The sequence below is a fragment of the Oryza brachyantha genome, chromosome 8, assembly GCF_000231095.2.
Source record: "Oryza brachyantha chromosome 8, ObraRS2, whole genome shotgun sequence".
NCBI lineage: Eukaryota > Viridiplantae > Streptophyta > Magnoliopsida > Poales > Poaceae > Oryza > Oryza brachyantha.
The window spans coordinates 12082512-12097771 of record NC_023170.2 but is presented as its reverse complement, the minus strand read 5'-3'; the positions used below and the strand labels follow the sequence as shown (position 1 = coordinate 12097771).

The 15260-nt window shown below is 39.0% G+C and overlaps 1 protein-coding gene across 1 annotated transcript; it reads right to left on the bottom strand.

Moving 5' to 3' along the window:
- Nucleotides 1-6881: 6881 nt before the first annotated feature.
- LOC102706675 (nucleobase-ascorbate transporter 6-like) lies at nucleotides 6882-11083 on the bottom strand. Its single transcript, XM_006659339.3, has 14 exons — nucleotides 10348-11083; nucleotides 10022-10119; nucleotides 9678-9854; nucleotides 9472-9572; nucleotides 9233-9308; nucleotides 9070-9129; nucleotides 8797-8981; nucleotides 8610-8706; nucleotides 8424-8510; nucleotides 8273-8331; nucleotides 8089-8180; nucleotides 7799-7876; nucleotides 7534-7694; nucleotides 6882-7217 (listed from the first exon to the last, which is right to left on the bottom strand). The coding sequence occupies exons 1-14, from the start codon at nucleotides 10457-10459 to the stop codon at nucleotides 6999-7001; spliced, it is 1602 nt and encodes a 533-aa protein (XP_006659402.1). The 5' UTR covers nucleotides 10460-11083; the 3' UTR covers nucleotides 6882-6998.
- Between the last annotated feature and the right edge of the window lie 4177 nt (nucleotides 11084-15260).

Here is a 15260-nt window from a genome sequence, read left to right as displayed (position 1 = left end):
AAAGTTGTGTAGCCTGGCTGCAAATTGCAAGCATCCCCTTTTTTATCTGTTGCAATGTATTTTATTTTGTCTCTCTCTGACAAAAGTTTTTTTTGGCTGAAGGTGTTGGTGTGTGTGTGTCAAAGTGTCATGGTGTTCTGAATTTCTTTTCTTTATCTTCACCTGAGCCCTGACTAGATAAAACACTACTGGGGAGGGCTAAGCCAATCTAATCTAATCTACCTACCTGCCTACCTAGCTGCTGCTGCTGCTACCAATCTTATTCCATCTTGCAAGGATGCATCTGCGAGTGTGAGTCATTCCCCTCTGTCTACCTATACTACTAATTATCCATTCATGTGTTGGAAGAGGAATGATGGGTTCAAAGGAATCAATCGATCACTTTGCTTTGCAATAGAAAAACTGGGGAGGACTCCTGTCAAGAAGTGGATTAGTGTTAATTACTCTGCACTTTCACCTGCTGTCTGGCCTGTCTCGGCGTCTCCACGTGTCTCAGAGTTGCCGGGAAGGTCCAAGCCGGGATCGACAGATAGTATGATATGTGCTTCAACCAAATCTGGTCCCCGGGGTTTTTGGTTCGTGGAGGATTTGATTATGCAGCCGATGTGAGAGATTTGTGCGATGATGATGTGATGGGGGCACAAGAGAATTGTGCCCTAACTAATAAATAAATGTAGCTTCCATGGCTCCCTGTGTAATGGTGGTGATGAGGGGTAAAGAAACTCTCGGTGAAAAACAAGGAAAACACGTGTAAAAGGTACTGATTCTTTGCTAGGCTGCCAATGTTGATTGATGAGCAGGGGTGTAAATGATGCTCAAACATTGGATATAGGGAGATTGTTGTTTGCATGGTAGAACATATCCGTGCAGGATCTAGATCTTCTGTTCACTAACTTACGGACCTCACATGTTATTTAGGACAAGTACAACCATATAGACAGCTTACTGTCTTTTTAGCCAAACAGACAACCTAAACAGACAGCTTTATACAATGGGTTATCTGTTTGGCTGTCGGTGTTTAATTCATCCTTTAACACACAAATCATGATGATCTAATGCATACTTGATCTTTGTAGTCATTTTGTTGCATACATGAGACAATGCACCATACATTCAAATATTCCACATAACTCGTAAAATAAACATATATATAATAATTATATATATATATATATGAAATGATCTTAGGAATACATGATGTGATATAATAATAAAGTCACCATTTCATTGGACACATGGCTCTAACCTCCTCTTGGCCCATAACGCTACCATATGTGCTCAACTAAATCATTCTTGAGTTGTCGATGTGTAGAGCCAGCCCGAATAACCAAGTTTCGGTTAAGCACGTCGACAAAGCATGGATTAGGGTTGTCATTTGTTTGCACTTCCGGTGGTAGGACAATGGGTGCACTTGGATTTTCATTCAAATCCAATGGAATTCTAACCAAATCCATGGGCCTTCTCAATTCACATTTGATCATTATAGCCACTAGTGTAAATCATTCTAGCCTTCAACAAAGCACTATGCAAAAGGTCAGTCCACTTATTTACCTTATAAAACCGGTCCTTGATTTGCTTGGCATTTCTTCTCCTATGACTTGCTGTAGTCTCATTGTAAGTAGCCTCAACATCAGTCCAATACTGATCATTTTTCCTATCAGCACCAACAGTTGAATCTGTTGAATTGAGCAGCCAAGAACTCATCTGTAAATGTAATAAGCTTATATTATGTTCTGGCTAGTATGGTAAGTAAAAAACCTCAAACACCATGGCATTGCAATGGTACTCACCATCCTGACACCTTCTTCTTGAGTCCAAAAGATTCGCTTCTCAGTCCTAGGTGCCTCATCACCACTGTCAACTGAAACATATGTATTGTCCCTAGCTGAAATAGGAGTTGAGAATTCTTCTGGCTGAGAATGTTCTCAAACAAAATTAAATTGTTCAGAGAAGTTAGATTGGATATAATTTGTGAAGCCTCCAGGAGGTATTGCATTGTTTCCCTGCAATCAGGATGTGCAAATAACATTTAATCATTGTCTAATCAGCAAAGAAAGCAATTTTACCAAGTGCTCAAACTTACATCACATCTCTGAATTTTACCAAGTGCATACACCGAAATTTTACCAATGTTGATGCAGAAAGGCTATTGTGAAACTTAATGATCCCATTTGATAAACCTATGCACATAGGCATAGGAACCACAGTTTGTTTGTTCTGTAAAATACATCTATTTTTGCAGGAATTTTACCAAATTTGATACATAAAGGCTATGGCTCCAGCATGTTAATCGGAGAACACAAGCAATTTCAGAACACAAGCAATTCAGTTTCTTCAGTACAACACCAAGCCAACTAATCTGGTATGTTTCTTCAGTACAACACAAAGCCAAATAATCTGCTATAGCTAATCATGGATGCATCTCCGAATTTTTGCAATTTCATCACACAAGCAAAATTGAGAGTGCGTACCATGTGGCAGGATCTGAAGATTGAGAATCCCATCGTCCGACGTTGCTGAAGAAGCCGCCGCCGTTCCCGTTGAAGAAGCAGTTGCCGTCAGTGAAGGCCCTTGGTGGTGGACTTGCCAACTGGCCTGAACTGCTCTGCTCAAGCACAATCGACACCCGAGCTCCATCCTGGGCCTTCCGCATCGGCGCCGCCGCACCCTTCCGCATCGGCACCGCTGCTGCAGCTGCCTTGCGCCTCCGAGCCGCACCCATCTTCAGCAGATCTTGCGTCGCCGCCGCCGCCTACTTCCGTGCCTGCCGCGACATGGTGGAAATCGGGATGGGCGACGCGGAGGTATTTGTGAAGAGCGGGAGAGATTGCGCGGGTGAGGAAGGCGCGAAACAAAACCCCCGCAGTGCGCAGCAGATCCCGCGCCGCCGTCGTCTCCTCGCAGCAGCGAGCCGTACAACAGCCTTCTTCCTCGTCGAGACGCCTGGGAGCACGAGCTCGACTCGTAGTCGAACGAGAAGCCAGCTAGGCATTGACTCACACCGTAGGGGGTGTTTTTGCAAAAATGGCGTGCATGTCGACGGCAGTCGACGACGCGTTGTACGTGCTCTTAGTCCATAAAAGCAGTACTAAGGGGCTAAACTTTTTAGCTCCATGTCACATCGGATGTTTGGACACTAATTTGAAGTATTAAACATAGACTATTAAATCCATAATCTTGGACTAATTCATGAGACGAATCTAATGAGCCTTTAATCCATGGTTAGCCTATGTGATGCTATAGTAAACATTTGCTAATTATGGATTAATTAGGCTTAAAAAATTCGTCTCGTGGATTAGCTCTCATTTATGAAATTAGTTTTTTTAGTAGACTATATTTAATATTTCAAATTAGTGTCCAAACATCTGATATGACTAGGGACTAAAAATAAGTCCCTAGAAACAAACGCTCCCCCAGGATCACATATCATTTGTACATCATAACTGGTCAAATCTATGTTATTGGGACTGGCTCCTTTAACCAACCGCATGCCCCCCTTCCCCTATTTTTCTACTTTCAAATATACTAATCTGATTCATACTACCTCTATTTCATATTGTGGGACTTTCTAGCATTGTCTAAATTCATCTATTGATGAATATATATATATATATATATATATATATATATATATATTAGCATTCATATGAATCTAGGCAGGGCTAGAAAGCCTTACATCGTGAAACAGAGTGAGTATTATAAGTTTATTAAATCCACCATGAAATACGTTCTGATGGTATATTTAGTTACTTGTCTATAGACTCGATCAGAGCAAAAAAAAAGTTTGATGGTATGTTTAGTTACTTGTCTAAATGATTATGGAAAAAAATTGATAAAATAGATTAAGGTGTGACATACCTCTACATAAACAGACAATATCACATTTAACTTCTACAACTTGATAAAAAAATGATTATAAATGTGCATAAACTAATCATAATTTAATTTGTTATTTTTATTATAAATTATAGAGTTCAAATTTAGACGTGCATGTCTATGAAGTGACATGTCATGTATTAATATATCTTGTGAATTTTTTGAGTTTTTTCTTAACTATTTAGACGACTTAAAAGAGCGAGGAAATATCTTCTCGAGTAATTGAAATCCATCTCCTATAATACGTAAAAGAGATATAGTAGCATGGAGTAGAGGGAGGAAGGTATGAATGTACCATTACACTTCATGCTCACAGTCACACTGCCACGCGCATTATGTTAATCTCTACCCAGTGAGTTAGTGATGGATTCAAGGCCTGACGATCATGGACCTTTGCCAGGGCTTACGAGCCTTGAATAACAAATCTAGTACTATATTATATTATAGCATGTAGTCTAGTGGTTGAAATGATCTAAGTAGCACGTAAGATTTCGGGTTTAAATCTTTATAAGAACATGAACTTCAAGTTGGTTATTTGAGGGGCTAAGTTCTAAAATTGAAAAAATGAAAATGACTGTATATAACCAACCGGATATAGAGGCCAGGTAAAAATATCCTTCTATAAAAGTGTACTACCTTCATCCCTAAATATTTGACGCCATTGATTTTTATACACGTTTGACCATTCGTCTTATTTAATTTTTTATAAAATATGTAAAGTTATATATGCATAAAAGTATATTTAACAATAAATAAAATGATATAAAAATAATTAGTAATTATGTAAATTTTTTGAACAAGACGAATGATCAAACGTACATTAAAAAGTCAACGGCGTTAAATATTTAGGAATGGAGGAAGTATAATTTATAGTCTTTATTAAGTTTATCCAGGTTAAAAAAATTCCTTGATCCGCCACCGTCTCTACAGCCTTCATTAAGTTTAAGCATGGTAATTCGGCGGGTACAGAGCACCGAAACACAACATTTTTACACGAGCTAGTCACTTGAATTCGGGTCCGGATCCTCCGCATCACAGCAGATAACACTGTTCATGCAAGTGCAACCGTAAAAAATTCTGTGAACAGCACCGTAAATACTGTAGCTGCAGAGTTTTGGCTCCACAGTAATACTATAACATTGCTGTAGTGCTCAGATCTGGTCCATCCGTTTCTGATTCAGCAATAAAAACCCAGTCCAAATTCATTAGACTGTTCACCTCTGCAGTCATCTACCCATTTCCTTGAATTCACGGTGAATTCATCCGTACACTGTGGGCCTATTTGGATGGGCCGTGTAGGCTTGTTGGGACGACGCTACAGAGAGGCGTCAACCACTTTGAAATGCACATTCGCAGGCCCACATTTCCGGCAGCTGCGGTGAAATGTGGGCCCCCGAACCAGAGGCTGTGTGGCCCATGGGCCGTGGTGCTCGCGGAGGACTTTTTTTTTTCATTTTGTGAACTCTGTTATTCTAAATTTTAGAATTAAAATTCATCAAGTTTTATTGCGAATATATGGCCAATCTTTTGGTCATGCCTTCCTCGACCAAATGACACAACCAAACATCATCGACATGTCTGTTTAGCCACGTTAAAGAGGAATTAGCGTGTCGTAGTTGTTTAGACTGGCATAGTCAGAGGTTGAGATCAGAAAATAAATTTTAGTGTTGTTAGTTTTAAAATTAAAAATCAAAACATTCATAAATCTATACTCCCTCCATCCCATAATATAATGCATAATTAATTTCTTTCTTGTCCCATAATATAAGGCGTGCATGTAACTAGCACATTTTTACTATCAAAATGTTGAACCACGTTACATGCATACATACATGTATCTAGATAATCTAAATGAGAAGGTGGTTATAATTCTCTCTCGGTCTCTGTATTAGTGATAGTTATGTCTTATATTATGCGATGGAGAAAGTTACTGCTTAAAAAGCATAGGCATCTATCATCTTTCCCTTTGCGCGTACTATGCTCCTATCAAAAAACCAAAAAAAAAAATATCTCACATCCCAAAAAAAAACAGAAATAAAAACCCTGCCAATCTCCACTCGTACCAAAATAAGACCAAATAATCTTCTTCTTCTTTTTTCTATTTGGTACTCCTATATTGGAAATAATCGATAACTCAGTATCCAGTTTGCAAAGGATCGGTAAGACTCAATTCGGTAGATATCCAAACTCACACGGAAAGTTAGGAGTAGTAAACTTATTAGCAGCAAACATTATTGAGCCGTCGGTGATGCCCGCATTGATCGCCGTCTCCCGCGCTGGCGGTGGCTATATAAAGTGAATTGCACATCTTTTTCTATCAACTTAGGCTTTTAGATGTATAATAAAGCTTACTATGGGCTTAGAGCCAGAGGTCTCGAGTTTTCTGTCTTATTTTAGAAGAGCATTGGCGTGTATAAAGTGAACTATCCTCCTGCTGGTCAGCAACGGGGCGGGTCAGAATTTCTTCCCCGATCCCGGTTGGTCCCTGGACCCGAACACGGCCACCACGCCGGTCCACCCCCGTTGTCGTGAGGTCTCGTGTGGGAGAGAGCTAACAGGGTTGGGGTTAGGTTAGATTTTTTGGGCCTTACAGTCTTGTGTATTTCCCATAGCACTACTTGACAAGATTTGCGTTTGCACCTGTTGCTGGTTCTAGTCTTGATTCTTGACAGGCGTTTTTTACATCTCATGCATGCGATAATCATAAGCTGTTAACTTAACCTTATGTATCGCTTGTGATCTCTGGAAAGCATACATATCAAGGTGGGTTTAAAGGGTTTAATATCCATGAAACGCACAGATTAAGATGGCATGTTGCAACTAAGCACTGTGATTCTTCTTGGGCAAAACAGAACTACAGAAGCCTGAATCTACCTTACACAAGGGGAACTCCTAGCAGGAAACTCTGAACAAACAGATCAACCAAACTTCAGTCCCTCACTGAGCTCTGTACTGAATCAAAATGCAAACAATATGTGGCATGGCAAACTAGCTAGACTAGAACACCCCCAACCAGCCAAAATTCACCCATCCAAAGATTTACAGAACCATGGAATTCAATTGACATAGACAAACATGCCAGATGCAAGCAGCAGCTCTGCCATAATCCGAGAAAATGCAGATCATACGGAAGGGAAGAACTTGTTCAGGTTGAATGGCAGAGAGTAGAACTCCTCGCTCCGGGTGTCCGTCTTGAAACTCCTGAACTTGTCCCACCAGTGGTAGCCCCTGTCTCTCCTCGCCCCGTTGTCGCGCCTCTGGATTGTGTTGTCTAGGAAGTATGCCACCAGGCCTGCGACGAACGGCTTGGACGAGAAGGGTACGTTTATCATGTCATTGAACTGCAATGCCAAAATGATTAACATCAGTAACCTGCAAAGGGTTTAGCTGAAAAATGAACACCCCTATCTTTTCGCTTCTGCTTATACTTATAAAGTTTGAATCTTTAACCTTAATTTTGAAGTTGATTTTGAGGTTTTTTCTTGCCGAATTTTATTTTCTAGCATTGGCTTTTATATTACTAAGAATACGTATATAAAAGTTTTATTCACAGATTATTTTTCGTTTGCAAATATGATGTTTCGCAATCACCACCCTGAACCGAAAGACATGTTGTAGCACAAGAAGACTGGAGGCGTTTTCATTTTTTTCACATACCCATCGAGCGCCTGTGTGCACCGGGCCATAGCCTGCAACGGATGTATACTCATTGAAGTACTGAGGAACCGATAAGCCCATGAAGAACGAGAACCCCACGATGAACTTTGTCCTGAAGCTATTGAGATTGCAGAACTGAAGGAAGCTCAGACCACAGGCACCTGAAAAATCGAAGCATCGACGATTTTGGAAACTGCCGTGCGCAAATGAAAGCACAGGAATAATCAAACGATGGTAAAGGGTGTTGGATATCTACACCACCTACCGATATATGCAAAGAAGATGCAGTACAGGGCAGCAAATATCGGTAATGGAATTGATGCAAAAATTGCTCCAAATTTCCCTGGTTTAGCATAATAAACATTATCAGCCTAATAAACCAACAAGAGATAACGAGGAAACTATAAACTTATAGTCCATAGCAGATGCAATTCTACAACACATGGTCAATAATAGTCACAAACTGCACAGCCTACTAAAGTTTCGTTCATGCACATAGATTCTTCTGGAAATTGATATGGTGTGCTAAAGTTCAGAAAAACCACTGTGCATTACCAAGGATAGAAAAGAAGATCATGAAGCCAGCAGATATTTGCACTACTCTACGGCTGCCAACGTGTGTCAAAGCTAGCAAACCGGCATTTTCACTGCAAAGATCAATATGGATGATAAGATATTCAGGAGACAAAAATGAAGAAAAACAGTAACCAATCTCATTAGATGGTAACATTACACTTACACTGAAACTGCAGTTCCATTGGCTGTCCCAAAAAATGCACCTATCAAAGTGCCAATACCCTGTAGATGATACTCAGCAATCAGTAGCGCTCAATAGAACATAGCGATTGATAAAACTGAAGTTTCTCCGGAAAAATAGTCTACATATTTACCTGCCAACCAATTCCACGACCAAGAACTGATGGAGGAATCATAGTTGCGCTTGCATATCTTGACACAGCAATGAAAGTCCCAGTTGACTGAAAGTTAGCAGAGTATTAGATTGCTAGCAGTAGCATAAGCCAGGAGTTACAATTAAAAGTTGTTTTAAACTGTCAGGTAAAGCTGCGCAGACACACCTCCACAAGAGCAACAAATGAGGCCATCATCATGGCAAAAGATTCACCAGCATCAAATGTTGGAGCCCCCCATTGAAAAGGAAAAGGAACTCTTATCCTACAAGATTTTTTCAGTGCTGCTATGATGAGTTTTAACAACAAAGGGCCCCCAGGTAGAGAAATGATGAAATACTTATGAATTGCTTACCATGGAGCTCCACTGATAATTCCAGACCGATCAACACGACAGTGCACTTGTGTTTTCGGTCGAGCATTCTTGTATGCACCACTAGCAGTGAGAATATATGCATACAACCACACAATAGCAATGGTGAAAATGACAGCAAACCGGTCGAACACAGGCTTTGCCACATGTATAACATGAGGTAAATACTGCATAAGGGACACATGCAGTTAGTACATAACTTTCAGCAACAGCAGCTATACTTGTGTGAAAATGCATTATGACTGCTGCAATCACCTGAGAAAACACAAGCAGTAGAATGATTTCTGGGAGTCCGATTTCCACACATTTTGCAACCTGGATAAACAGTGGTACTACAATCAGTCTTCCAATGAGCTAGGGAACAGCAAAGACATAAGGAATCGTAGGCACATAAAAGGATCTCTAAGCTAACTCTTACCCCTGGAAAACCAAGCTCATAGAGGCCAAATCCAGCAAGTGAGATCAAAGGAACAGCAGACAATGGACTAAGAAATCTGTCAAACAGTAAGCAATGGTCAAGGCACAAACTAAAACAATACAATGTGCAAAGAGTGGCCTAGCCAAACCTGATAACTGAAACACTACAGTTGGCAAGCCTGCAAGCTGAAACAATGCAACTCTACAATGCACATTCAGAAGTTTAACAAGGATGCCTACCTAACTACATTGCGCCAGAGACCACTGAAACCAAGTATGATCTGGATTGTCGATGCGATGATGAGAGCGCCTTGCGTTCCTCGCATTGTCCGCAAGAATTTCTTCATAGCAGGAGCAAAAATTTATCAACTTTACAAGGAAATTCACACTTCGAGGCAGGCTGCGACATCAGCAATGCGTGGATACAGCCAGCAGGGACTAACTACCTCATGAGGGTCTGCTTCATTGCTGTAACGGCCAGCCAGTATGATGGAGATCGTCGGCGCAACAACGGTGTAGGATCCACCCATCACAGCTGGAAGACGAGTCCCAAAGAACGACTGGCAGAGGGTGTTTATGCCGGCAACGAACAGCAGCGTCTGAATCACCCGAGCCTTCTCATCCTGACAGCAGGAAAGCAACGAAATGCAGGTACAGTTCATTCATTCAGTCATCAGTTATCTCTAACATCTTCAGATGCACATATGTCAGACAGGTGAAGGCAAGAAAAAGATTCAGACTTTTTCTTCAGAGCACGCGACATTGATTTTTCAGGTGATTGGATACTCACATTTCCTCCTCCCATTTGCGGAACAAGAGCACTAGGAATAATCACTGACGTGCCCAGCATCACAATGTAGTGCTGGAATCCAAGTATGACGGCCTCAGCTGCACCAAATTCATGAATAAGTTTAGGTGAAAGTGACCACGAACTACAACGAACGAACACAGGAGACATCGGCATCAATGCTGCAAATCTACCATACGGCAAGATAACATAAATGCCGAAGTACAGTGAATGATTAACAACTCCACCATCAAAATCAAAAGGTAAAAATGGTATTGGAGAGAGAGAGAGAGAGAGAGAGAGAGAGAGAGAGAGAGGGAGAGACGTACGCCATGGCGGTGGGCTGGTGATGCAGTAGGACACGCTGGGCAGCTGGTCCTTCACCTGGTGCGGCTGCAGCTCCTCCTGCTTCGGTGGCGGCGCCGCCCCTCCTCCGGCCATCCTCCTCCACCCAAGAACCCAATCTCTTCACCTCACCTCACCAAAAATCCAAAATGGGACAAGGAAGCAAAAGAAAAAAAATGCAGCAACCAAGAACAGCGAGTCCCAAGAACCAGACAGTGCAGTGCAGAGCTAGCACAAGTTCAGAGAGCAGCAAACAAAGGCTGGCTATCGATTCTTTGCGTGCAAAGAGGAGCAAGAACAAAAGAAAAGGAGACAGCTGCAGCTACTGCTGCTTCTTGCTTTCTACCACTACCACCACACCACTACCACTCTCCCGGTGCACACTGGGAGTGAAGGAGCAGCAAGCAGCTCGAAGGAATCTACAGCGGTTGAGACTTGAGAGAGGAGAAGGGCGCTGCTGCTGCTGCTTTGAGCTTTCTTGCCTCCTTTTCCCTTCGCTTTTTTTTTTCTCTCACTAGCTGCTACTGCTACTACCATACCAGCAATGGTGCTGCTTTTCTCTGGCCATGGGATCGGAGTTCGCCTTTGCGCCACCGCCTCTACGGAACCCCGCGCCCCGCTCCTCTTCCCAAGGAGTAATCTTTTTTTCCCACCACCGGAAAGGAGATGGCAGAGAAAGAGAAAAAAGATTGCAGCTTGCAAATTGCAACGCCAAGAAGAAATTTCACTCTCTCGCTCTAGACTCTAGAGAGCAGGGAACTTTTTGCCACTGCGGCGGTGCAAAAGCTTTTCCTTCTGCTTTGGCTGCTGCTTTTGCTGCGCTAAAATGGAAGAAGGGGAGGGAGGTGCGTGGACTTGAATGCTGCGAGCGCATGTGACCGACGAGACGCGACGCGACCAGCCATGGCATGGCATGCCTCCGCCTCCATACATCCATTGGCAGAAATGGACGACGTGCTGCTGCTCCTCTGCTCGTGGCGAAACGCACCGTGTACACGCATTGGCGTTTGCCTTTGCCACCATCAGCTCTTCCCCAAATAGGACCTCTGACACGTAGGGTCCATATATTAGCAGCATTGCAGAGGATTTGAACTTGCTCTTTACGTGGGTACATGCAAAAAAAACATAGCGATATCTCACTTGTTATATATAAATTTAGCAATTTTGTATAAAAAATATTCTCCAAGAGAGTGGCTATTTGACTTGTCATGCTATTTGAATGACTAAACTTAAGTCATCAATCACCAAATTTAGCAACTCATTTCCCTACTAACACAATTGCTATCCGTGGTCCTACATAGGTGGGACCCTCTTGTCATCCTCCCCTTGCCAAGATTTGGAGAGTGGAGATGAATAGTCTCTTAGAGATGCTATTAGAATTTGAGTTGCCAAAACTAAAATTAATGGCTAAATTTTGATTTGGAGAGTCAAAATTTGGTAATTCTCTTGAAGATGCTCTAAGATGCAAGTTTGGATTAGAGAAATTTTGAGAAAATTTCACACCAATGAGTGTTTTTCCTCCACAAGCTATTGAAAGATTCGAAACAACCGTATTATTAGCGTTTATGTGATGCCTTCATTTCAAAATATAATCATTTTATAATGCTTAGCAAAGGATAGGATAATATCAAAATATTCACTTTTAGCTACTCTTTCTCAACACCTGATTGACTTTGAAATCATAGGAAATGTTGCATAAATGTTTATGTTATGATATAAATTTAAATCCTTTAATTGCTTATATATATTTTAGAAAGAGGGGGTTCCTATCTGATAAAAGTTTATTTTATATCCTTGAAACTCCAATTACAATCTAAATTTGTTCTCTAAACATGAAAACAAGACACTATTCATCCCTCAACTTTTCATATCGTTAGCCTTTTATCCTTTGACCAGATCAAAGAAAATTTTGATGGATGGCATTATGATTTGACGATAAAAAATCTTTAAGCTTTTGAAAATATGTGAATGAATGAAAACATTGTGTAAAATTTATCATCTATTACATACAATATGTACAACCTAAATTATTTTTGTCAGTATATAAAGAATAATCACACAGCAATAAAATAGTTTCATGATGCATATAAAATTGTTTCTTTGTGTGTTTTTAGGTAATCTAATTCATCCATTTCAGCTTTTTCTTTATAAAAGTTGTTTACAGTTATTACAGAGATTGATTGCAAATTACAAATTAATAAGTTTGACTTAAAAAACTACTTAAAACTGAGTGTAGTACTTGCATTACTTAAACAAATAAAACATAACTCCAAAATTAACGGCCAATTCTAAATCGATGAATTCCACTCCCATCACCGGGTAATGTTGGGTCTCGAACTAAAATATGTAAAATTGTTTTTTGTGCTTTGGATAACCGTTGTTTTTGAATGGTCTAATTTATTTAAGTTTAATATACAAAAATGCCAGGTGATGATATTTCTGTATTTTTAGAACTAAATTATAAATTTTAAAAATCCAGACATTTTCAACCACAGATTATGTATTTGAATTTTTAAATTTAGAGATTGAATTAAAAAAACCTGCAAGAGATATTAGAACCTATAGAGATCTGATCCAATGTGGAATAAATTTTAATTTTCACCTGAAATATAATTTTGTTCAAATTATATTACGTGTTGCTTGTGGAGAAATGTTTTGTTTTTTCATGTTGTTTTCGAAGCAGCATGGAAGACAGTGAGAATTTTTTTCTTGGCCGTTTACGAGTAGTTTTTATAATAAATAGATACATTCAGCATTATATCATGCTGCCATAGCGCCGTGTTAGGGGCATATGGGCACATGGCACCCAAAACCGTTTTGAATTTGTCAAATGATGAAAAGTTAATGAATGAATAGTTTCCAGTTTAAATATCATAGATGAAATTTAGGCTATGGTTAGTTCCCAAAAACTTTTCCAAAAACATCAAATTGAATCTTTCGACACCTAAATAAAGCATTAAATATACATGAACATTAAAACTAATTACACAGTTATGGAGAAAATCGTGAGACGAATCTTTTGAGCATAATTAGGACGTGATTATCTATAAGTGCTACAGTAACCAACATGTGCTAATGATGGATTAATTAGACTCAAAAGATTCGTCTCGCGATTTCCAGACGGAATCTGAAATTTTTTTAATTAGACTGCGTTTAATACTTCAAATGTGTGTTTAAAAATTTGATGTGATGTTTTTTTAAAAAAAAAATTTGCAAACTAACTGAGGCCTTAGACTCTTGCAAAAATTCATAGATGTAAAAATGGACTGCTCCGTGTACATTTTGTACCATTTTTTTCTTGTGCTTTCATTGAGAGATGTTCCAAATAGTCCATGTCTGAGCAGACAAACATTCACACGCACAATAGTCTCAACTGTTCTGGTCATGTTTGGAGGAAAATACAACATTCCTGCCATAGTACTATTCGTCACCGTACTTTTAATAAATTAGTGATTCCTTTAAACAACTACTATATGAAGTCAAACTACTATAGTCTTCGCCTTGTCGCCAACAATTAAACTAAGTGTTGTTTCTTTTTGTTTGGGTTGTTTATAGTTGTTCCAACTTTGGGAGTGATTGCTTGTCATTTTTAACAACAAAAGTTAAAACGGTATATTCACGAACAAAAAGTAATTAATGAAAAACTTTTATATATGTAATTTTAGCAATTTAAAAATAAAAGTTGAAAAATAAATTACAATGAAAAAACCTCAAAATCAACTCCAAATTTAAGCAAAAGCAAAAAGATTAGGGTGTTGATCATTAGTAACTTTATCTTCACTCCCTTATTTGTTGAAAACAAGTTTACCTTTTAAGCAATCAATGCACTGAAGTTTATAAAAGTAGGGAATAAATGCATTGAAACTAGAAATACGTGAACAATTAAATTGAGATTTGATATTTTGCTTTCGCATTGGTACATATGAGATGCGCGAAAAATGAAATTATTTTAGGGCCGAGGAAGGAAATAATTAGATTGCAATCAAGGATAGTTACATGGGTGCATTCATGATGTAATATATTTTGATAATATGTCATAACATCAATTATTTATAAATTTGCAAAAGAGTGTGCAACCCAATAAGATGAATATTCCATTAACCTCACAGCGACTTCATTTATGGCCGTGTTTAGACAAATTAGGAGTTGTAAGAAATACCTGGTGCCTCTTATTAATATTCTTGGTGTGTATTTACTAGACTCAATTAAATGTGCATGCCTTAATTTATTGGTTGCAATAAATAGAAGTTAAGTTTTTTGGGAAATTTTGTTAGCCTGATAATAAAATTTAGTTTCATCCAACATCATTTTTAAATAGATCCTATGTTTGGACCCATTTGAAAGTGATGCTCGAGAAAACTAAATTTACGATAATTATTTGAGAACACAAATGAATGACTAAACATTAGAAAGTTGGTAGGTTATTCAAAAAGATTTTTGAAGAAATACTAATACTTTTATACAAGAAATCATACTGTTTTAAAAGTTGGAAAACTATGTGCAAGATAATTCGGCCGTAATCAGAATATAACGAGCCTTAATATAATGAGAAAATCTAGCAAATGACGAGTTCTATAAAATGTCATTGTATAAAATAATTTATTTAAAAAATAACATCAACGTTAAGGTTTCATCAGCATTTCTTCATCAAGTGATATAAAATGAACGGTGTATTTAATAACAGAAATAGACGAAACTCTAACAACCACGATAACATTTCTTAGATAAAGTCGTTTGTACAGTAATATTTCGTAGAACTCTCTCTCATAAATAATATTTCATAAACTTAGACGTTTGTCAATAATATTTTTTATATTTTCTCTAATATAATAGGGGGTTGGGAACATGGAATTTATATTCTCTCTAGACAGGATAGAATGCAAGGATAGAATGCCCC

Bases quoted from the DNA above. Each gene is read 5' to 3' on its own strand.
- LOC102706675 (XM_006659339.3), bottom strand. From the start codon at position 10,459: ATGGCCGGAGGAGGGGCGGCGCCGCCACCGAAGCAGGAGGAGCTGCAG. The intron at 9,573-9,677 runs GTAGTTAGTCCC...CCTGCTATGAAG, and splicing joins ATGAAGCAGACCCTCATGAG to AAATTCTTGCGGACAATGCG. The intron at 8,982-9,069 runs GTGATTGCAGCA...TCCCTTATGCAG, and splicing joins TACTGCTTGTGTTTTCTCAG to TATTTACCTCATGTTATACA.